This window comes from Mycteria americana, chromosome 2 (assembly GCF_035582795.1).
Source record: "Mycteria americana isolate JAX WOST 10 ecotype Jacksonville Zoo and Gardens chromosome 2, USCA_MyAme_1.0, whole genome shotgun sequence".
NCBI lineage: Eukaryota > Metazoa > Chordata > Aves > Ciconiiformes > Ciconiidae > Mycteria > Mycteria americana.
In genome coordinates, this window is record NC_134366.1 from 1,661,603 (window position 1) to 1,685,576 (window position 23,974).

Below are 23,974 nucleotides of genomic sequence, written 5' to 3' on the forward strand. Positions count from 1 at the left end.
CACGCAGCACCCTCTATGTGCTAGGTGACTTTGCAGAGAATTGCAGCAGGTCGGTGGGGGAGTGACCGAGGGTACGAGAATCCAAGCCTGAAATCTCTGCCCAAATGCTCTTAATTTGGTTCTTTCCATGGGGTCTGTGGACAGAAGGAAGAAGAGTAAGCTTGTCAGTCAGTTAAACTCACTATACAGTGAATTTTCCCTGGCAAAAAAATTAGGGGGCCTGTAGAAAAAGCTTGAAAATGACTTCTGCTATGCGGTTTGCAATTAGAAACAGAAAAGGGAAGAGGCACTTTGAGCAGAAGCGTTTGCTGCCACTGAAGAGCATCTGAGTGCTGCCCCAGGGGACACCTTCACCACATGGCCCCGCAGGTACCCCAATGTCCCTGCTCCCTTCAGGTTCTTCAGTAGCTTGGCCAGAGCCCAGCTCTCTGCACCTTGGACCTAAAACCTTCTGGATTGCTGCTGAAGTCTTCTGCTTTGCTGTCCTTAGTTGTCTGACTGCCTTGTCCCTGCTCCTCACGGAGCACATGATGGAGCAGAGGAGGGTCCACCAAACCATGAATCCTTGAAGGATTTGAGACCTCCCTTGTATCTTCTGGAGCAATAATTTCTTTACGTGTTTGAGTGTGGCTTCCCAGGACCACTCAGGAGTAAGTGAATTTTGGAGATGCAGAGAAACAAAATGAAATTCTTGCACTCGTTCCTCTTTAAAGGACAATGTGGAAATGGTTGTCCAGGACATTTGGTTTCAAGCAAATTGGAGTGGCCATCGCAAAAACGGAAGGTTCTGAAAACAGGGGCTCTGGAGCAGCTTGGGAAGGTCAGAGGGCATCAAATTCTCAAACCAGATGGTATTTCTCCAGGACTTTGGCAAAGAAGTTGCCTGATAGAGTTGAGAACACCCAGGACTTCCCTAAACCGCTTCCGAAGAATGGAAAGGTTCTACCATGGCACTTCAAAAATAGTTGTCTGGGGTCTGGGTGTTTGAAACCAGTTTGTTTTGATGATGCAGCAGAGGAAGCTTTTTTTTTTTTTTTTTTTTTAGCTTCATCAGGTGCCTAAAGCTGATGCTGAGGAGCACAAGAGATGTTTAAGCAGAGTGACATGAAGGGGTTGAGGGAGACCGAGAGGTGAAGAGCTGTGGAGGACACCCACCTCTGATCCTGGGCAAATGCCGCTGGACTCCTGCCTTCTGCTCGTGTCTGTCCTGCTGAGGTCTGCTTGCCTCTTTCACCTCCAGAAGCACAAAGAAAACCATATTGAGATATCCTAGCCAGCTTTCTTTGGTCCTTAGCCCTGTCCTCAGAGAGGTAAAAATAGGAAGGTGCTCTTGAAGCAGTCTCGTCGGTGCAGCTCCAAGTGACTGTTTTGTGATAGTAACTACGGGAGCGGGGATGCTGTGACATCTGAAGAAATCGCTGTTACGGGGTTTCTTGGCAAACCCATTCCCCGTGGTCCTGATGCAAGGCTACCGGCCTGTGGGCTCTTCACCAGAAGGCTTAGAAAGATCCATTCATCAATTGAAGACCGGTGTTTGCTCCATAAAGCCCTTGGGGCTGAAGGAGTAGAGCAAAAATCAACCTTGCAGACAGCTTTGAGTGTCCTGTGTTTTGCATTGAGATAGCTCTTTGCATTCTGCGCATACCCTGCATGCCGTGCCATTTCCAACCCGCCCGCTTCAAAGAAAGCCTGACATACCACCTTCTTCCCCGGCGAGGAGCTCCGGGCCCACAGTGGAAAGCAGATTTGAGGCATTCCTGACCCAAAACAGGGAACCTGCCACCCCTGATGGGCTTTTAGGAGATGCTGGAAAGCTGTGCCCCCTCTGTAATCGCTGCAGCTACCCAAATCTGTGTGCGGTCCTAGGAGCTTCCAGCACAGATCTGCACCCAGTGCCGGTTGTAAGGCTATGACCACCTCCATCCCGAGCAGTCCTGGCTCGTTTAGGTTGAAATGGGCTGGGAGACTCTGCGCAAGGTGCTCGAAGGGGCAGGAGAGCATCTCCTGGGTTTGGCACCACGTCCATCAATTATAAGAAGATGCTGATAAAATCTGGTAGTGAGCGTGCACGAGCTAGACCCCACCCTACAGCCAAATGGTTCAAAGCCAGGTCTTGTCCGGGTGCTCGGTCCTTCCCGAGGAGTGTTAAGCACTCGCGTTGGTGCCGGTGCATCGCCGTGACGTGCCCTCCGCCCCGGGAGCTCGCTCCCTTAACCTGGCTCCTATGTGCCCGTTCTGCCGCGGAGCCTGTTGTTAGCTCTGGGTTTTTGGTGGGGTGGGTTTTTTTTTTTGTTTGTTTTGTTTTCATTTTCATGGGAACTTGGATAATTAATCACTTGTAAAGTGCACCGGGCTGTCTTTCTGGAATGCAGTACTAGAGGAACCGCTGGCACCTGAACTTTATTTAACCCACCTCTGTGGAAGACCAGTAACAACTTCTAAAAATATATATGCTTAACCCTTGCCTGCCTTCGAGTTACTCGGGGTAGCACTGCTCTGCTGCTTCTCTCTCTGTCTTTACAGATATACTCGTGCATGGAAAAAGGGGGAGACAAGTCTTCTGCTCCTGGTGAGCGTGACGCTGCTGGGGCCTGAGCGTGGTGAAATCCCCGAGCCCCCCGAGGAGGTGGCCTCGGGGAGCGCTGGGCACCGAGAATTACCGGAGGCAGGTGCGAGAGCTGCTCTCGCCTTGCGCAGTTAATTAAAGGGATCAATTTTTGTTTGTTTTTTTCCTGGCGCTTGTAGTTGTGCATGGGTTTAATAAGGATCTGAAAGCACTGGTGCCGGGCGCGGGGGGATCATCTCGCCGTGCTTCTCCTCTTCACCCCCACACATCAGCTGCTTCCCCTTCTGCCAGACCTGCGCCGCCGCTCGTCCCATCTGTGGCAGAACCTGCCAAGTTGCGCCTTGTGGTTTTATTTTTTGAATGTCGTGAATAAACCTCCAGCGAGCTTGAGCGGTGCTGGACTGCAAGGCTTTTGTTTGCAAGCCGAAATGGGGTTTCTCCGGGCGGGAAGAGTGGTGGGGAGCAGGTTTAAACTCCAATCCCTCTTCCTTGCGTGTTCCCCAAGTGGTGCCGAAGCCCTGCAGCAATGTAATGAAGGGCTGGACACCCTTCTTGGAGCAGGAATCAGACCTCCAGAGTCTATGCCCCTTGAAATGTGGGATCCGGAAACTTCCGCTGCAAACAGAAGACCTCTCTGCTCTCTGCTGGTTTGGCTGTGGCCAGGCAGCCGCAGCTCCCATTGCATGTGCGAAACGATGATTTTAAAATATTGCTTATGGAGGTGTAACGGTAACATCTTGCTGGACCGAAAGAAACAGCTTGCTTAGCTCGTAGCTCTCTTCTTTTAGGTGATCTGACCTTAGGGAATCTGTGTCTGGTTCCCTTTCAGCTGCAAGTAAATCCTTCTAAACGTGGGCTAAGGAGACCAGAAAGTCTGGGAGATACTGAAAGTTCGCATTCTGCAGGGTCTGCCACTTTGCCAGGTAAATCCTCTCCAGCGAGCGTGAGCCAGCCTGTAGCCGGATGTTAGACATCGCAGCCTGACGTCCTGTTACCTCCTGAATGAATTAGCTGCTCCTCTTCCTCCCCTGGCCTCCCAGGTTAGCAACAAAATCCTGCGAAGCGGAGATTGTCCATAAAATCATGGAATAACGGTGATTTCTGTGTGCCTGGAGGTGGCATCTCCTTCCGCAAAAAAATAATCACTTGATCCTCTAAGATCAGCCTTCCTGAAAAGAACTGCCTTTCTGGCTGGGGATTCATGGTGATCAGTTAGAGGTTAATTTAATAAATCCCTCCTCCCAGAGCCCGTGTGCGTAAAAATACACGTAAAACTGTGCACAGCAGCTTGTTTTCACGGGGTGAAGGTGCTCTTGGCCTGGGGGAGGTAGTGCGGCTACATGCTAATCGCTCCTGTGTTTCTTTTAAGCATCCTTTCTCCCAGCGCTGGGAAGATTGTTCTTGTTTCACGGTGTTGCGCTGATGTAAGGGCTCGGGGGACCGGGGCTTGATTACATGAGAAATGTCTGCAAGTCTCCTAATCTGCCTGGGCCCTGGTTTCTAGTCTGCTGGTCGCATTTATCTCGGTTAGGTCTTGCTGAGCTCCAACCACGTGCTCTCACCACCTCCGTGGCACCGGCCGTGGTGTGGGCTCGGACAGCTGCCGGAGAGGGGACGGGGTGGCGTGGGAAGGGTAGGACCTTCCTGCTGTGCTCCAAGGACCTCCAAGGTTGGGGTTTTTTTGTGCTTCCCAGATTAGCGTGGCCATCTGACCACTGACCTTCCTCTTCTCATCTCTCCTGCGCTGTAGCTTCTTCACCCTCTCTTTTGCCTCTCTGCTTTGACAACCCTTTGGACGGGTTGTATCTCGCTTGCTTCTCCATCAGTAAAGTCTAGCAAGGAATTGGCCCCAGGTATCAGCTATCTGCTGGGAGGAAAAATGGTAATATTCGTTTTCCTGCCGTATAAAAGTGCCCTCTCCTGCGTTTGCATCGGGGCTCTCTGCGTCCTCCTCATTGCTGCCAAAGGCTTTGCTGACAGCTGGGGAGGGAGCATTGCCGGGCAGCGAGTGCCTCAGTTTCTATTTAAACTGATTAAACCCATCGACAGTGTTAAATGAGTTTAATCTACTTAATTTACCCTATGGGCTCGTGTACTGTTATATAGATCCAGCAGCCTGCAGAGCGTGTTGTACGCGTGTATAAGCAACCAGAGGTGGGATGGGGTCCCGCGAGCTTGATTTTCAAGGCTCTGGTTTTGGAGATGCCTCTGCTTGAAGCTTGCAGGGTTTGAACTCGGGGAGGAATCAGCCTGGGGGTGCACATGACTGAGGTTGTGTCATGATTGTCCATTTGAGGCCCAAATTATTTGGGAGAGGTGTAAAAAGAACAGCCTTGAAAAGGGGGAGAATTAGCATCGGAATATCGGGGAGGTGTGTGTGCTGGGGAGAGGGTTGACTGCTGACTCTTGAGCTCTCCCGGAGGGAGGGGAAAGGATGGGCGAGCTTCTGGGTGTGGTTTGGATATCATCGTCCCTGTCACCACCAGCTCCACCACCCGTTTGCTCAGGAGCCTGAATTTGCTCCCCTTATTTCCACCATGTGGCTGGCCTGCACCCCTGTTTGTAGTACTTCCAGAAGCATCTCTGGTGACTGGGTAACCACCTTGTACCCTAAATACTCTTTTTTTCCCTGTCCTTCCCGCATACCCTCCTGGGATCATTTTTTTCCCTGATTGTGGGTCTTCTCTGGTGTTCCCATCCTGAATCTATCACTGGGTTGAGACCTAAAAGGGAGCCGGGCTGAAGTTCAGAGCTTTGCAAGGCACCTTGGGTCTATTACTAGCTGCATCTGCTTGGCTTGCCAAGACATCTCCTTTATCGTGCCAAGCTCCTGGTTGACCCTGTCTTTTCTGACTTGGGTGGGTTGCTGCTGGCCCCTGCCTGCAGCCGGTGATGCAGATGTGCCCCTCACTAGCGAGAGCCCGCAGTCCAGGGTGGCACGGACGTCTCTCACTGCTCTGTGCTCTTCCCCTTCTTCCCCAGGGAGCTCAAACTGCGAAACTACGAGCCCGAAGATGAGGAGCTGAAGAAGAGGAAGGTGCCCCAGGCCAAGCCAGCTTCAGGTGGGTGCAAGTGGGAACATGGGAGGCGAAACAAGGGAACACGAAAGCAGAAGTGTTGCCAACGATGGTGCTGGTGCCTGTGGTGAGGGAATGAAACAGCACTTGTGGTTGTGAGGACAAATAAAACAGCACAGGACTCTGCATCCAGCCAGCATGCTGCAAAATGGATGGGTTGTACTTCTTCTTTCCAAAAATCAGGTGACTTGGAAACCTCTGTGTTCCTGCTCGCTCCAGCCCAAGGTGGAAAAGCCACTGGGATGTATTCTGGTAGCAACTTGCTGGTGTGAGGGTGGTAGCTCCTAGGAGATGAGTGTCTGCAGCCCTGGAGGGTGCTGGCGTGTCTGAGCAGCCGTGGTGGGAGCTGGGCGAGCGTGATGCTTGCAGGCCCCATTGCTTCATCATCCCCTCTCGCCCGTGGGGACTGCACACCCTGCATTGCACAAGTGGGGTGTGTGTCTGAGCACACCGAGTCCAGCCCCAAACCAAAGGGTTGATACTCAGAGGAGCTCTTGCTGGAGAATTCTCAAGGAGATTCAGGCTGCTTTTTGTTTGAATTACCTTTAAACAAATATTAGTCATGAGTCCAGGGCGTTCAGTCTGCTATTTCTTTGCACTGAACCTCCGTGCAGCTCTTGAGAGGGAGGTGAAGGGTAGAAGTTCCCTTGATCTTGAAATATGGAGTCCTCCTGGAATGGATCTCTTTAAAAAATGTCCTAAATAAAAAGGCTGCCTTTGGGAGCACGGCAGAGATCTGGTAGGTAGGAATGCTGATGCTGCACTTTCTTTATCCTTTTGTAAAAGTTTAAAACTTCCTCTGACTCTTCCTGGGTGTGCGGTTTGGAATTGGGAACAGCAATTTTGACCTTTTCCAGTAAAACTTGCACTCTCTGCCAGCCCTTCTTTGGAGCTGCGGCGCCCATCGGCTGCGGTTCCCGTGTCTGGAGTAACCAGCCCGTCTGTCCTTGGGCACTTTGTGCAGAGGCTGGGGATGGAGGAGGACAGAGGAGCTGGGACTCGGTGTGGGTTCATAGTAAATGTGCCTCGGGCGTATCCGTTTGTTGGAGCAGGATTCATCCCTCAGGGATGTGCTCCCTGGTGCCCGCACCCCCTCCATGCACAGATGCCCGCGTTGAAGGATAGAAGCCTGTTTTCCATGTGTGCTTTGCCATTATCCCCAGCATCTGCAGACCTTTACGTAAGGTCTGGGCTAGAGCTTGATTCCTCCAAGATGTCTCAGGTGGGGTGGCCTTGTAAATGAATCACGGTGAGTCAAATTCCAGTTTAAACACCCGCGGAGCAGCTGATCCCTGCGGGTCTTACGAAAAGGGGCCTTGAACCCAGCAGGCTTCTCACTGCCGTTGCTGTTTGTGGTGTTAAATGGTTGTTGGGTTTGCATCATTTTCAGATGATTCTTAGGAGTCTCCGAAAGGGTTTGGGTGGTGGGGGAACGTCTGTACCCACATGTACTCACTCGTATTTACTGCACTCTTAAGGCAGAGACATTCACCTGGCCTTTTATAAAAGCTTTTCTGAACTGAGCCCAGAACTGTGGTGGGTTTCCCTATGCCTTGTCCCCTTGGTGTCCCACCGCTGTGCCCTGCGCTGATGCTGGTCCTGTTCCCCCATCTAGTGGAAGACAAGGTGAAGGACCAGCTGGAGGCTGCCAAGCCGGAGCCCATCATCGACGAGGTGGTACGTATATTCGGGACCGCTCTGTGCCGGGTGCATCTATCTGCGTCCAGGCTTGAACCTCACCTGCAGCTCTCACTGGGTGTCTCCTCTTCCTCCCTAGGATCTGGCAAACCTGGCCCCCAGGAAGCCAGACTGGTGAGTACCTGCAGAGCTCCTGGGAAAGGGGTGTTGGCATCAGCGGTGGGTTACCATCACCTCGAGGTTGTCCAGGTTGGGTTAAAAGTGTTAGAAATGGGAAACCCTGCCCTGCTGTTGAGGGAGATGCAGGGCACGGGGCTGTCCTCCCTCTTCCTGCTTACACCAAGTGACTCCACTGATCCCTTTGGGGTGCTTGTCACCATGATGTTGGCTGATGTTCACCATACGGTTAGACTAGATGATCCTAGAGGTCTTTTCCAACCTTAATGATTCTATGATGGCCTCAGTCAGAAGGGATGCTCTGGACATCAGGTTGGTTGGCCCGTGAGCAGCCTTGGTGGCAAACACACACGCTCCGCTCCGTAGTGCTTATAGGAGAGGGGAGTTTCTCTTCCACTGGGAAAAGTGTAACGTGGCCCCTGCGTTCACATCTGCCTGGGGCGAGGATTTGTTCTGACGTTGTCACTCTCCTCCCCAGGGATCTGAAGCGAGATGTAGCCAAGAAACTGGAGAAGCTGGAGAAGAGGACGCAGAGAGCCATCGCTGAATTGATACGTGCGTTATGGTGCTGCAGGCGTCGTGTATGGAGTCACCAGTTGTTCCGGAGGGATGACACGATCCTTACTGGGAGCTCGGTGCCTTGCTATTGGGCCGGGGAGGGACTGGTGGAGCTTGATCCCCTTCCCAAAAGGGTCTGTGAAGCTGTCGGTCCCAAATAGCTTCCCCGAGGCTGCACGCACGCTTGGCTCGTGCGGCAGGGAAGGATGGTTTGTGGGTTCGGGGGCTGCAGTTCAGGTCCTCCGCTGCGTGGGTTCCCCGGTATCTCTAAGCCACTGCTGTTTCTCGCTTGCAGGAGAGCGGTTGAAAGGGCAGGAGGAGGAGCTGGCGTCCGCTGTCGGGTCAGCAAAGCAGGAGGGAAGCGACTCTGACTGAGGAGGTCCATCCGGCAGCCTCGGGCATGGGCTCTGCGGATCTGCCTCTGCCAGCACCGCCGATCCCATTGCTCTCAGGTGGAGGCACCTCGCTGGGACACGCTGCTCACCAACGCTTTGCCAGAAGCCCATGAATCCTACCGTACCTGAAGGAGAGGGGCAGATCCAAGGAGCCCTGCTGTCTTCTCTTGGGCTATGGCTGTTCCTCCGTCGAGGAACACTTCACAGATAGCTTTTTGGGACCACGGGGGGCTGATGGGAGCAGGACAGAAACCCACATTAGCTTGAACCTAGGCTGCCAGGACTTGGAGCAAGGAAGGCGTGGGCAAAAGGGCTAGCGCCAGAGAAGATAAATTCAGGCTAACTCTGCTCTCACTTGATGGGTGAGCAAGAAGATGCCCACACAGCCAACAGCAGCCCTTAGAGAGGCGCGGCCGTTTCCCAGGGGACTGATGCTCCTGTTCCTGTGCAGAGATGCCTCTCTCAGGGCGCTCCTTTCTGCAGAAGAGCTGGTGTCACTGCCACGTGGGGAGCGACGAGATCTCTCGCTCTGGAGAGCTAGCTGTGAGTATTTGGGAACATCTGTGGTCAGACCCAGCACGTGCAGAATGATTCTGCTGGAAGTGGCTGTGTGGCTCAGGACCTGTTGGCTGCTCTGTGCCCAGCTGAGGTTAACGTGGAGTTTGTTCTGTTCCCTGAAGTTTCCCGACCCTCCAGGCTGTGCGGTGTGTACCACTCCTCTATATGTTTTATAATTGACAAAGTTTGTTGTTAACAAATCTTTTCGTAATAAAATGGTCCCGCAGTGGAAGGAGTTGTCACTTGTTCTGCAGAGGGCTGGGTGGAGGCAGCTCCCTTCATCTCCCTTATGTCTGTGGGGACTTCAGACCACTGTTTGCTGGTCCCTGTCCCCTTTGCTTCCCTGGGATGGGGAGCAGCGGGCTTCAGTTTGTCTAAGTTTGAGGTGGCCGAGCTGTAGCTACAGCAGGTCAAGCACAACTCCGGGACCCAACACCCTGGGGTGACGCCAGCCCCATGCTGCTGGAAGAAGTGAGCGGGTGGGATGCTGCCGGGCTGACCCTGCATCTTCCCTGGGAACATTTGCTCTGGCTCTTGAAGATCTTTCAGGATGGGCGTCTTGGCCAGGCCTGATTGTATGGCCTCCTGAATCCTCTGTGTTTGATTCAACGGTGTTTTTGTCCCAAGGTGAAACATCTGGTGTGTATGGCTTTGACAGTGGTATTTACAGAAGAGTTCGCCTGTGATAAAAATAGCTGCTCCTGTTAATGCGCGCGTCCTGCTGCTTTTAAAAGCCCGTTGAAAAGAGCTGCTGGGGGTGAGACGTCCTTCACTCGGCAGCAGCCTGCCTTGGAGGGGAATGGCGTTTCTGCCCTCGTGCCTGCTGCAGTCTTAGTGACTGGATCTGCCATCTCAGGTTGTCACCAGTGAGACCGGGTCCCCACGCAGGACAAGATCAGTCTCAGCCATGCTAAATACAGACTGATCGATGCTTGTCCCTCTGCCAGGATCTGCTGTGGCTGCCCACCACTCTGTGCTTCCATATGGTGAGGATACCCGAGGGACTCTCCACCTGCCAGAGCCCCGTTCCTGCTTCCTGATGATGGGCTAGGAGCAAAGATCTGGTGAAATGCCTTCTGGTTCCTCCAGCTTCCGTGCACAAATGGCTGCTTAAAGCCCCCAGCTGCCTCCCCTCTCCCTTGGCTGCCTGTTCCTGGTGTTTGCAGCCATCCCTGCTCCGTCCTCTCCTCGGGCTGGTGCTTGTCACCCCTTGGAGGGGTCCTTTCCCAGGTACGTTGGGCCAACAAGGAGACAGACGTCCCATGGAGTGAGGGGAGACCCGTACCCACCTGGGCCAGTGCTTATCCAGCACCAGGCTCCAACGTTGGTGCGTGGTTGTGGACTCCTTCTGGGCTCTCTAGTGGAAAAGCACCTGGGATGACAGCCCAACCACCTTCCTGGGGGTCATTTTTTGGTTATTTTATTGTTTTGCCCTATTCTCCAGGTAGGAGGCAGCCCTAGTGCCCCTTGCTCTTGTTGTCCGGGGTCAGACCGTTTCTAGGCAAGAAAACCAAGATCTGTCACCAGTGTGAAGGTGCCACCCAGGCACCCCATGCCGTAGGGGAAGGTGGGTGCTACTTGTCGTGGGTGCTCTTGGCCATCAGGTAACGCTGCCCTGTGGGTCCGTCATGGAACACGGGGGTAGATCTGCTGTACGGGAGCATCCTTGGCACCGGGCAGAGCACGTGGTGATGCTTTGAGGATGCTTAAAAATGAAAAGGACCCCCTGACTCGTGACAGTGATGGCTTCTCCTCCACCAAAGCGGAGCTGCCAATGATCGAGATGAGTGTTCAGTGATCGCTCCACCACAGGGGTGTATTTGTGATTAGTTATTAGCGACCTGGGCTGTCACACACCTTAACGTGCATTTCTTTATTGGGAAGGGAATTAGGGGAGCGTGAACACGCGTCCCCCGTGGAGCCACGGCTTCTTCTCCGTGAAATGCCCTGTAGATGTCAGCAAATCTCCGTGCACAAAACCGCACCATGTCCGGCTAGTCCCAGCAGCTGGACCCTGCCGCAAAGCCGAGCTTTGCCTCCCCGGTAGCCGCTCCGGCTGGGATGCTGCCATGCTCCTTCATCCACCCGGCTGCGCCGTACCCGCGCTACCCTTCCCGGCTGGAGCTGGACTGCTGGCCTCTGCTTTGCAACACGTGTCAAATATAGATACGAACGCCCCATGCAATGGCGTGAAGCAGAAGAGAGTTTTCCCTCGTTGACTTTAAAAGGACATAAATTGCCTTTAAACTGCCTCGGGTTGCAAGCGCAGCCTTTCCCAGAGCAAACCTGTGCTCCGTCTGCGGCTGTGACTGTATCACCCGGAGCAGAGCTGTCCTTGCTGGACACGAGGGGCTGGGCTGGTACCTGGAGCAGGGTGGTGGGGAGGAAGAGCAGGATTGGGCCCGTTTCCCTCTCCAGCGGGGCCTCGCAGTGAAGCATCGCTTATCCTGGCACAGGATTGGGGCCCTATCACGAGGTGTGGGTCCCGGCATGGGACAGGGAACCCAACATGGGGCTGGGGTCCCACCATGGGACAGGGATCCCGCCATGGGACAGGGATCTTGGCACAGGACAAGGATCCCACCATGGGACAGGGGTCCTGGCATGGGACAGGGAACCCAACATGGGGCTGGGGTCCCAACATGGGACAGGGATCTTGGCACAGGACGGGGGTCCCGCCATGGGACGGGGGTCCCGCCATGGGACTGGGATCTTGGCACAGGACGGGGGTCCCGCCATGGGACGGGGGTCCCGCCATGGGACTGGGGTCCTGGCACGCGATTGGACTCCTTGCATGGGACCAGGGTCCTGGCATAGGACTGGGGGCCCAGAATGGGACAGCTCTGGGGGCTAACATGCAGGTGCTGGGGGACTGATCCCCCCTTCCCCAGCCCAGGGGAAAGAGGAGTGTGTGGGGAGGGGCGGGGAGAACGGGGGCATTTGGGATGTGACGCCAAACCTGCGTCCCATGGATTTAATTTATTCCCTGGCTGTGTGGCCAGACGGTGAGGGATTTTCTGCCTTTCGAAGGCTGTGTCCCAAGCCTGTGTTTATCCTCTAGACCCTTTAAAATCCCAAACGCTTCTTCTGATGGCCCAGAAGCAGTTTTAACCATGGGTTTTTTTGCAGGTGTCCCAGGGATCCACCTGAAGCCCCCTCGGACAGCGCAGTGCTCTGTGCTCATCCCGTGCCTGTAGCCTTTGGATGCTGCCGTGGCAGAAACACTGGGAGAAGCAGCCCTGGTTTGCTTTGCCTTGGTTTCCCTAGGTGAGGGGAGGTCCTCTGAGAGCAGGGCTGGAAGAGAAGAACGAGACACAGGAGAGCCCCAAGGACGGGGAGGTAATTTGGCTCGAGGTTGTTTGCAAAGTGGACGGTGAGACCAGAATTAATTTCTCAAACAAAACAGATCAGAAAGGCCAGGGAGAATGGTAAATAAATAACCCAGTGAGGTAATCCCTTCAGCTCCAGGGACATCAAAGGCTTAACGTTTACCCTGTGCCTCTTGGGGGATTTCTCCGGATCGCTGAGCCGATGCTCCATCCACACCAGCAGACACCAGAGGAGGCACCTCATCGTTGAGCTCCTCTGGAGAGGGATACTTTTCATGCCCTGCTTTTTGAAATAAGGGAAGCAGTGGCCCATGTGAGTCTGCAGGGGTGAGCTGGTTCTTCTGGAAAACTCAGGGTGTTTTGGGGTGGACAGGGAGAATTTGCTCCTTTGCATCTTCTCCTGCCTCCCCAGCAGCAGTGAGAGCAGGTCCCAGACCTCCCAGACCAGTCCAACTGCCCAGCCTTGCCTCTCCCTTTCACAGGCTCCAGTGGTGAACATGGGCATGACATCTGTCCTCCGTCTGTCCCTCCCAAATGGCTTGGGATCTTCTGTCCTGGCAAGACACCTCGACGCAGCCCTTGCCTCCTTTGGGTCGAGAGTGCTTGCAACCTGCAGTGATTCCCCCAAACAAAGACCAATTTCTGGCAGACGCCCTCACCTAGCAGAGCTGATAATAATTCAGAACTCGTAACTCACGCCGATGTGGTGGCTATGTGGGGAGATGCAAGGGGAAAATGAAGCTAGAAGTCCACAGCGCCTTAGCTGGGTCTGATGGGATGGCCCATTGTCCCATGTGTTGTCCATAGAGGTTGGAGGCACCTCTGGAGATGCTCTAGTCCAACCCCTGCTCAAGCAGGGTCAGCTGGAGCCGGTTGCCCACGACCGTGTCCAGCTGGGTTTTGAATAAATTCATGTGTCTGATGAGGAAGCAAAGTGCTGGAGAATGGAGCTGCTGCTTCCAGGGCCAGACCAGGAAGCTCAGCTGTTAGCTAGCCCAGAGTGAGACCACCATGACTTTGGAAGAACGAGCTGGAACTGTGTGTTTGCCACAAAATACCCTGAAAATGTCTAGGGACCAAGGACAGCCCAGGCTGGATCTGCACCTGGGCCATGGCTTTGCCCTTTGCTGAGATTTCAGGTCTGTGGAGGGGATCAGAGACACGGGTGAGGATGGAGCTGGTTGGGACAATGCCAGGGGCTGGGCAATGCTTCCTTGAAGCTGAACTTTGCCAAAAATGTCTTTTTTGGGGGGTGGGGAGGCATCAGAAAGACTCACCTGTAGGTTGGGGGTGTTTCGCAGACCAAAGGGTCTAAGTGGGAGTTGAGGAATCTTCACAGAATCACAGAATCACAGAATCATATAGGTTGGAAAAGACCTTTAAGATCATCGAGTCCAACCATAAACCTAACACTGCCAAAAACCATCACTACACCATGTCTCTAAGTACCTCATCAACTCAAGCGACAGAGCCGGGGCAGAGCCCTGAGACTGACAGCACAGAGCTAGTTGGTGAAGAAAGGTCTTGACATGGTCTCCAAAGGATGACCATCTTGGCTTTCCAAGATGCTCCCACCTCTCCTTTCCATTGGTTATAGGGCTGGGCATCCACCCCTTGCTGCCTGCCTCCTCCAAGACGTGTGGTTGAACGTCTCGTGCTCCTCTTCCCCTCTACTGTTGGCTGGAAAGTATCAGCCTGAAGATCACGATAGCAGCTGGAATATCTCCTGAAGTCAACGGGAGTCAGTCAGGCACACAAACATCAATCTCGGCATCCGGCTGTGAATAGCCTGGAGGAATACTGAATTTCTGAGCTGGGGATGCTGAAAGAGAAAGAAAAGCAGAGTTCCTAGCATCCCAGATCTGGAACTGAACACATCTGGTAATGCAATGAAATTCAGCCGCCCAGGCTCTTTCTGCTAGCAGGCTATCTTGATTATGACTTAATATTTTATTGGCCACATGTATCTATGTAGATATTCATGAAAAACAAATGAACAAGCCCTGAATACAGATGTAGTTGGGGAGAAGCATCTTGAGCTCCACGCTGGCAGCGCTGGAGCACGGGGCTGTTCAGAGGCCATTCCTCGCACCCTGATGCTGAGCTGAGCCTCAGCGACACAAAATGGTCGTGTGCTCCACCAGCCCGAGGCCAAAGCAAAGATCCCCTCGTGGGTGTCCAACATGGGGGGGCCCTAATTCTCCCCAGGTTTTACCTCTCCTTGCAGGGAGCTGGGTTCTGTTCCCCGGCATGGATTTTTGGCCACCCAAGTTCGCTGCACTGAAATACTCCTCAGTGTTTATTTTCTAGTTGTTGGTGTTTTGTGTTATACAGGCATTTGTGTGTGTGTGTATGTATACACACACACATATGTATAAGTTATCTTATTTGCAAAGATTTTATTAACTGTAGCAGCAGGCACAGGCCTCAGAGCAAGACCTAGCTCTTGGGTCTGGAGGGGCTTGTGTTTGTCTTGGTTGTGCTCATCTCTTCTGGACAACGTGTTGAATTTCCCCCTGGAAATCCAGCCCTTCTCTCTCCACTTCCACTCCTTCTGCCTGCTATGGTTTTGGGTTACGTCTGTCCTTATTTATCTTCTCCTGGCCCCTTCTCATGGTCTTGGTTGACCAGGACTCAATGTTTGCTGCCTGGCACCTTTGGTAGTGCCCGGCGGAGCGTTTGGAGGCAGAGGGAGTCCCCCTCTGTGCAGCTCAGCAAAGCCATCGCTTGGTTAACTTCTTTGGTAACCTGTTTCCATGAACACGATCCCACCACCTTGCTCTCGCCCACTGGTGAGATGCTGGGATGCAAACTCTGGCTAGAGGTTGAGCAAGATACAAGTGCAGCTGGGACAGAAGGGGAGAGCTCATGGGGAGAGAGCAGTGTTTTAAGGCTGCTCCACCTCCAGGCTCTTGGGCTTACATGACATTAAATGCCCCAGATACCTTGGGAGCTATTTGGGCCACCGTCAACTGATGCGATGTCCCATGCCAGCACGAGCACACAGCCTCAACTCTCATGGCTTCCCATCCTGGTGGCTTCTACCAGGGAGCCACCTTCTACCTGGGAGCTTCTACCTGCCAACTTGCTTGGAGATTAAATTTTAACAAAGAGGGTGAAAGGCCTGATTTTGAGACATAGGAGGGGAGCGTGCCTCTTCCTGATCTGTGGGACTGAGTTTCCAAGCTGCTCATGGACCTGTCTTCTGGTACAGCCAAGGAGAGGGATTGGGGGGTACTGGTGGACGAAAAGCTGGACGTGACCTGGCGATGTGCGCTCGCAGCCCAGAAAGCCAACCGCATCCTGGGTGCATCGCCCGCAGCGTGGCCAGCAGGTCGAGGGAGGGGATTCTGCCCCTCTGCTCCGCTCTGGGGAGACCCCCCTGCAGTGCTGCGTCCAGCTCGGGGGTCCTCAGCACAGGAGAGACACGGAGCTGTTGGAGCGGGTCCAGAGGAGGCCACAAAAATGCTCCGAGGGGTGGAACACCTCTGCTGTGAGGACAGGCTGAGAGAGCTGGGGTTGTTCAGCCTGGAGAAGAGAAGGCTCTGGGAAGCCTTTCAATATACAAATTATATTGTATACAATTTCTTACAAGAAAGATGGAGAGAGACCTTTTTCCAAGGCCTGTAGTGACAGGACAAGGGGTAACAGTTTTACACTGAAAGAGGGTAGATTCAGATTGGACATAAGGAAGAAATTTTGGATGGTGAGGGTGGTGAAACATTGGAACAGGTTGCCCAGAGCAGCTGTGGATGCCCCGTCACTTGGAAGTGTTCCAGGTCAGGCTGGATGGGGCTTTGGGCAACCTGGTCTGGTGGAAGGTGTCCCTGCCCATGGCAGGGGGCTGGACTAGGTGGTCTTGAAAGGTCCCATCCAACCCAAACCATTCTATGATTCTATTCTGTGATTCTATGAATAGAAGCATTGCCCATGGAAAGCAGACCAGTGGCTTGGGTCTGGAGATTGGCACATACTCTCGAGACCAAAGACCTTGCCTGTTCTTTAACAGCACATGCCAAACTGTGCAAAACTCTTTAATATTGACATAATATTTTCATGGGGTGGCCACGCTGTGTCTTGAAGAGCCCTTGCAACGTGCCCTGCTGTGGAAACTGCCCTTTTCTGCAGAGGATGACCTTTCTGGAGGACCTTGCTGTGACCATGGGACAGTGTTTGGCATCCTGTGCGCCCACAGTGCAGAACTGTGGGTTCAGTGTGAATATTTACCCACAAAGTGCTTGCGGCTTGCGGGCCGTTTCGGATGTCACATTTCTGCCCTATTCTTTCAGCAAGAGCCTGTTTTCAAATAAGCTGTGAATATTTTATGGGCAAATTTTCAACCGAGCCTGGGATCCTTCAAAAGCAGTCTTTCATGGCTAAATAATAGAAGTGGGTAGGAAACAGATTTTTTTTTTTCTGTTTTGTGGGAAATTTCATGATTTCGGATTCTTTTCTCCAAACCAAACCAAATTCAAAGCTCTCCGCAAGATGAAATAAAATTAAAAAATCATGTTGGGCCAATCAAAATGCCATTTTGAAGCCGAGATGCACACTCTGTGATTTGCTAACGCCATAAGTCATCTCTGTTAAAATGCTTCTTTCAGTTTTTGCTTTTTTCCAGAAGCTATTCAGGGTCTTCTGAGATACCCTTTTCCCAGTGCTGGGAGTAAACTGGTCTGTGGTGGAGTCACCACCATCGGCTTCTGCTGGAATGACTCTGGGTGATATTGTCAGTGCACCCAGGAGAATTGGCCCACCCATCTCTGCCTTGTGCTCTCAGCAACCTTCAGTCTTCGCGCCCTTGTATTGGAGGGCAAATCCAAGACTGCAAATCCTCTGCAGATGGTTTGAGCAAACCTGGCTTTGCTTGGGTTGGACAAAACCCTGAGGAACCGGCATGGATCCCAGTGTCCCAGTCCCACCAGGACTGGGAGTCTTGGTGCATGTGGTTGAACATGAGAGCATTGGATGGATGGGGGTTCAGGAAAGCGGGGTGTCATTTGACAGGCAGTTGACATAACGCGTCCTTCTCCCACCTGCCATGAGAAGATGAAGGCTATTTCTTACAGCCGTCTGTGTCCACCACGGTCTTCATGAACATTTTAAATGCCTGATTTGCCGTCTCTTTTGAAAACCCTCAGTGACCGCCACCCCGCATGCCCTAGCAGTGCTCTGGCAAGGAGGCCGATGCCGACATCAAAGAGGAGAGAGGATTACAGGTTAGAAACTTGAGATAATGACATTTTTTTTAAGGTGCAATCCAAAAAATGCTCTCCGCACCGCCAATATGCAACGACAGGAGAATTAAGTGTGAATTATGTTTATGCGGTGTCTGGCCTGAGCCAAGGTGGCAAACTCATTTTAGAGGAGGACGTTCATGGGACATCAGCCAGGTGCTCACCCCGGATGACCACCAGCTTCTCCTGTGAGTTGAGGGAGACTTTTTTCAGGTTGAGCCTGTGGGCACTTGCATATTTGGGGTCCAATGCTGCTTCTGATAAGTATGTGGCTGCATGTCCTCCAGCCCTGATGGGTGACCACGCTAGAGGGGCCGGCTGGCCGAGGCCCTGGGGTGATGTCCAGTGTCGTCTCACTTGTGTCCAGGGAGGGCGATGGGGTCCTGGGTGCTAAGCGACTTGTGAAGTGCCTGGTCCGTGGTGATGGGGAGATCGCCTGACACCCCAGTACTTGTTTTATGGGGGGTTGTTTTAGCAGCAGCAGGAGCAGAAGAGCATCAACGCTCCCCTGGTGCTGGCTGGCTCGTTGCCCCTGTTGCTTGCGTTCTGTTTCACTTGCAGAAGGCTTTTCATCTTTACAGGTCACAAAATAACAGAAAAGAATATATTTACATTTTTCAAAGGCTGCTTATTTATCTTGGAAGTACTATTTCTGTTTCCTCCATCACTGAGGAGCTGTTTACCCCTCTGATTAAGGGTGTCTCGTCTATCAAGTGTTACTCTCCCAAATGGGGCATTTTTTCTTAAATAATTAAGCAGATATTGACTTATTTACTGTGCCATGACTTCCTAGGTACCATTTATTTTGTTTTCTCCACCAGGTTACAGTCTCTACCTGAAGATCATTACAGAAATAGCTGAGGATCTTTCCTACGACTGGGGAAACTCCATCCTTACTGCTCTACATCCTAAGAAACAGAAAGAAAAAAAAAGTGGCGCTCTATGGTGGAGTCTGCTGTCCCATTCTCCATGTCTCATATGCAGAGGTATGTCCAGGTCCCAGTCTTGGGCTACTTTGAAGGTAAAATGGGTCTGGGGTTATGAATCAGGGAAGTTCTACCATATGGATGAAGTCCAGCTGGTCACCACTGTCCCTTCCCCTGCTTCTCCATTTGTGGCATGCACTTGTGTTATTTATTAACGGGTTTCTTTGTGTATCTGTCTGCGTGTGTGAGTTTTTCCCATTTCACAAACCCCCTTTCCTCTGTGGTTTCGTTTGGGCATCTTTGAAAGCCGTGTTTGAACTCGAGTTGTGTTCGTGGTGCCCAGGGGCTGGGAGAAATTAGGCATTTCAAAGGCAGTCTGGGGTGACTGGGACATGAAGGAAAGGAGGAGGGATCCCACGGCTTATCCTCGACTGATGATAATCCTGCACATTTGTACCTTGTGATACGAAGGACGCTGGAGGACATCCTTCCCGTGTATTGGGGGCTTCCTCACTTTGCAGACTATCTTGGCCAAGGGCTGTGTTTGAGAAGCAAAGGAGTTTTTCCAGGGTTGGCATTAGCCACCTTGACCAGCCCAGGATTGCGCTCTGGGTGCAAGGAGAAGGATGCTCTAAGCCTCAGGAGAGCAAGGATTGAACCATCCAGAGAGCTGCTGTCCAAAGGCAAGGCACTGTCTTCTCTACGTCATGAAGGAGCCGGACTCCAACCCATGAACTTTTGGGGGACAATTGCACCCTGCCCGCCTTGAGGACGGCACCCATGGGTGAGGTCTCCTCTGGGGAAGGAGGAGCTGCTGCAGGACTTTCCCTGAGTGGAGCAGGAGGACAGAAAAGACCCATGGAGCCCCTCTCCAGCGGTGATGGGCTGCTGTTCCCAGCGGGAGGAGGATGCTCCCAGCCGGCGGTGGGGAGCGCAGCTGCCTGCTCGGCGGGGGACCGCGCTTTGATTTCCTGGGATATTTACTGCATTCGCTCTGCCTCCTCTCTGTGATTTATTTGGGGACATCTTGTTTTTGTTAAGGTCCTCGAGCTCCGGGCCGTGCAGAGCTGATTGCAGAGCCCTCTGAGGGCATCGCAGCTTGCTGGGGCTGAAAACTGCCTGTCGGCAAGGCACCCGAGTTACCTGTAATTTTATCTCACACCTTGGCTGCCTGGAGGACCTGAGAAATAACCTTTCGTTGGACGGTGGACCGCGTGAGCTTACCTCCCCGCACACCTTAGCAACATCACTAGTGAGCCGCACCAGCCCGCTATGCATAATTAATTGCATCTTGATTTACTGCCCGTGCAATTGTTACAAGTTTTGGAAGTGAATTTAGCTAAATCAAATTAAGCCACTTTAGTTCTGAATAAGAATGTCCTCACAGGGTTTTAATGCAGTTTAACTAATCCACTGCGGATCTTAACTCAGATTAATTTTCCTCAGTGTCTCTGGGTAGATGAGCCCTCAGAATCAAAGAGGTCTGAATTCGTTTTAGGTTAATTTTAGATGTGAATTTTGTAAATCAAATTACAGCCCTTTGGACTTATGGGCAGGAGTAGAGGATTAACGTGATTTAGACGGGATCGCCTCAATGCACACCTTCAGCTGATTTGCACCAATCTCTCATGAGTGTAGGTATCTCTGAGGTCAAATATCTACCCAACCCTGCTTTATTGAGCCAAGCACTGGGACTGAAGTGCTGTGGGTCCCTGAGTGAGGTGGGACAGAGCCCAGGAGAAGTGGGGAAAGCTCTCCTGGCTGCTGGTGTGGTCGGATGGACCTGTGACATCTGGAAATCTGCTGGCACTGCCTTGATAAATGGAAACCATGGGCTTTGTGGGAGGTGCCCTGTGTAAATATGAGCGCTGGGTTTGTGGGGAGGAGTGGTAGGGATGGGAATCGCAGGAGAGTGTTGGGGTGTTTTGAGGATGCAAAAAGGAGGGATCAGGAAACGGCAGAGATTACAGGATAGTCAAGGAAAATGGCTGTGGAGGCTTGGAAATGTCTTGAAAGAGGCTATGCTGGAGTGGTACCACCCAGAGAGCAGCTACGGAGGTGAAGAGCAGAGGAGGAGCAAGGATGGGGCGGGCAGACTCAGGGAAAGGAAGGAGCTTAAAAAGACCTGGTCTTGAGCAAGACCAAGGCTGGACAGAAAGTCCCAGAATGACACTTAGGGGCTCTGCCCTTGCTGATGCGATGTCTCATAAGACCAATAATAATAATAAAAATAATGCTGTACCTTTGGGTCATGGTCCTCTGAGAAGACTGAATGGGTCCTCTGGGGCCATCCTCTGGTCTCATTCACAGCCTGGCCATAAAGCCTTGGCTCTTCCCCTTCTCACCACTAGTTAGAGGTGGCCCCAGTTTAGGAACCTGCACAGCCAATACTCAGTTAAACAAGAATGGCCTCAAGCTCAGTCAGATGATGGCCCAGACAGCTTCATGGCTAGCATGCACTGGGCACGGGTTTGGGCTGTGAGAAGAAACAGCCCCAAACAATGTCCCAGCAAAATTCAGGGGTGGCACAAGGGTGACCAGACTCAATTTGCCCATTTATTTTGTGAGGGAAAGGTTTTAAGTGTGTGGACACCAGCTATGAGGTGCAGCCCGGCCTTGGGTCAGGGAACAAGCGCCTTGGCTTGCCATGGATGACAAAATGCTCGCCGCTTTGTAGGATGAGGCTGTGGAAACCACTGGTCTTATCAAGTGCCTCTAAAGAGCTACGTGAATGTTGATGCATACCACTGTGGTGTTGCGTAGCGTGGAGTGGCTCTCACTTCACATTGGACATCTTCAGGGTGGTGTCCCCTGCCCAGCAAATCACCCTGGGCTCCCTTTACATGTTGAAGGACAAAACCAAGAACTTTTAGGGCATGAGTCCTCTGGCTCACTCAAAATATCTATTTTAGTGTGAGCTGGAGTGAAAGGAGGAACTTGATTGACTTGATCTCCAGTGACTATCAAAGGACCCCAAAAGTAATTAGTTCAGCTGGAGATGTGTTGGGCACATCTGCATATGGTCAGATGGGCTTCATGGTCCTGGGAGACCGTGAAGCTCAGCCTGATGGCCCAGGCCATCATCTGCTAATCAGCTGAAATGTGACTAGAGAGAAATGTTGGTCAAATGATTAATGAGGTGGAGGGGACTGGATTCAGGAGCGTGTATGTCAGCTGCTGAGATTTGAAGTGGGATTTTGCCAACAGCTTGCTTATATATGCATGGAAATTCAGTAAAATGCAGAAGGATTTGAAAAAATACATTTTAAACCTTCCTATTTCTGTTCATGTTTTGCTTGGCTGCTATTCCGCCCTAGTGAATAGCTGGTTAGTAGCATGGCTTGCTTTCCAAGCAGCTGGAAGTGACACGTGAACAAAGCAGGGAGAAGGAGCGGCAGGTTCGGTGGCATCCACTGGGAACGTCATTAGGACAGTCCTAACTGACGTGGAAGAGGTCTCTGCTGCAGTGAGGACCATGCACTGGGAAACCGTTCTTGTTCATGGATGAGAAGTCCTCCTCCTTTTGGGTTTGGCTGAGTGGTACCCTTAGCATTTATTATTGGTGTTAATACGATGAGGAATAAAGGGTGCAATTCTTACTTGGGCTGAGTTTCTTTTCTATATGTTTTTGTGAACCAAGGGCAGCGTGCAGACCTGCCTATCTATTTCCAACCCATCTGCCTATAGATAAATGTATAGAATGGGTGCACTGAGGGCACAGGAGAGGTTGTAGTCAAGCTGCCTTTGGGCTGAAGTCTCCCCTCTTGCTGCAGTCTGGGATGGGGTTCAGGTAACTTGTAGAAACTTTAAGGAAAAAGACACAGATGGTTGGGGGAAGGATATAAGGAAGACATTTTTTACCCTGAGGGTGGTGAGACACTGGCGCAGGTTGCCCAGAGAGGTGGGAGATGCCCCATCCCTGGAAACATTCAAGGTCAGGTTGCCAGTGACACTATAAATATCATAGTGGAAGGGACTTCTTGAGAATCACCCACACTGAGGACCCTATTGCAATCGGCAGCTGGGCTCGGTAGGGCTCATGGACAACATATCCTGTGCAGGAAGGGGAGCTGAGGCTGGGGGGAACCAACTCACCAATGGCCCAGCGTGGGTTTGGTGTCCACGCCCCTGGACTCCGTCTTGCTTTTGCAGTTTCCTGAGACCATGGTTGTCCATGGATGGTACTGGGCCTTGATAACAGCATTGGTTGGCCAACCGCAGCCTCAAATATCAGCTCCTGGTGCTGAGGGACCAGAGACAGAGGTTGGACCCAGGGAGCATCAGTGAAGCACTGAATAACAACTTCCCGATGAGAGTCCTCTTCCCCTGTCTCGAACTCCTCCACACCTCAGGTCTAGGTCCTTTCTAGGTCCACCATCAAGTGGAAGACAGTTGAACGTCTGGAGCTCATGCTGTCCTGCATGCAGGAGGTGGTGGCAGCCTGGAGGTCCCAGTATGAAGACTTCTGGAGTATGAGCACGATTTTGGGAGAGCTGGGCAGGCGGGGTAAGGTGGTGCTGGGTCATCCACCTTCCTTCCTTGCTCAGAGGGGAGACGATGAGTAGATAAATGCCCATTTATTTGTTATGAACCATTGTGTGCTTTGAGTTGCTGCTGGGCTTTTTTCAGACACGTGGTGGGGTACTGCATATTTACTGGTTAAAGAATGAAACAAAGCCCAGCCAGCCCCTGCCTCGTCCTATTCCTGCTGTCTCCATGTTCTCCATCCTTTTTCTGCCTTGTGTCAGGCAAATCTGGCTCCTTCCTTGCAAATACCATCTGCTGTTGCTGCTGCTCTCCCAACCTTTCTCTTCAATAACTTGCATCTGTACGACAGTTGGTTTTTCTTTGGTTGGTTTGGAGCGTGATGGCTTCACTGCCTTTTACCGACAAGCGTAGAAAGCGCTGATATGCTACAAAATTGACAGCGATGTCAAATACGTCCCTGCAGGACTCTCCTGGTCACTTGTTCTGGTTTATCCTCAGCCAGTATAATGACCTTTTTAAAATTACGATGTTTCTTTCTCCTCTCGTTACAAATGCCACCTCCTGCATCTTTTCATTGGATTCCCTTCTGAGCATTTTGCGCGCTGGCGTTGGAGCGTGCCTTAGCAGACAGTTGTCTTGACACCCCTCTGTTTGCCTTATGAGAAACCGGGCATAACATGCGCTCGGTCGGAATAAAAGACAGCAGGGTGGGCCAGATTTTGAATGAGCCTTTGATGGCTGCGTGACACGAAGCAGGAGCGACCCTGGTGTGCCGGAGCAATTGCGCTGGTGTGGGATTCCTCCTGAGCCAGCAGATCCCAGGGTCCTACCTGCTGGGATGATGGAGGGGAGGCTTCATCCCAAGTCCTCAGCCCTTTGGGCCATGTTTCTGCAGTGGTCCACACCCATGGACAAGGTCAGGCTTTCAAGTGTCCGGCTGCTGCAGAAACATGAAAGGAAATGCCCATTTTTTGACAGCTGCTGAAAAATCCTTTTGTGATGTCCCCAGCCAGACTTTTCCCAAG

At 52.2% G+C, this 23,974-nt stretch overlaps 1 protein-coding gene and 1 long non-coding RNA gene across 3 annotated transcripts in view; both read left to right on the forward strand.

Annotated features, from left to right (window-relative positions):
* CCDC12 (coiled-coil domain containing 12) overlaps positions 1-9,220 on the forward strand; it is a 41,760-nt gene extending 32,540 nt beyond the window's left edge. Inside the window, exons 3-7 of the mRNA XM_075492194.1 lie at positions 5,549-5,628; positions 7,259-7,320; positions 7,421-7,455; positions 7,937-8,013; positions 8,312-9,220. Of these exons, the coding sequence (XP_075348309.1) occupies positions 5,549-5,628; positions 7,259-7,320; positions 7,421-7,455; positions 7,937-8,013; positions 8,312-8,391 (334 nt within the window). The 3' untranslated portion in view covers positions 8,392-9,220. The remainder of the gene's footprint in view (positions 1-5,548; positions 5,629-7,258; positions 7,321-7,420; positions 7,456-7,936; positions 8,014-8,311) is intronic.
* Positions 9,221-13,767: 4,547 nt separating this feature from the next.
* On the forward strand, positions 13,768-22,016 carry LOC142405203 (uncharacterized). Of its 2 annotated transcripts, XR_012774090.1 has the most exons (4): positions 13,768-14,179; positions 16,920-17,517; positions 18,357-18,521; positions 21,779-22,016. It is a non-coding gene; the product is annotated as an uncharacterized LOC142405203 (long non-coding RNA). The 2 variants fall into 2 exon arrangements; XR_012774089.1 differs by lacking the exon at positions 21,779-22,016 and having other exon boundaries at positions 18,357-18,668.
* Positions 22,017-23,974: the final 1,958 nt, after the last annotated feature.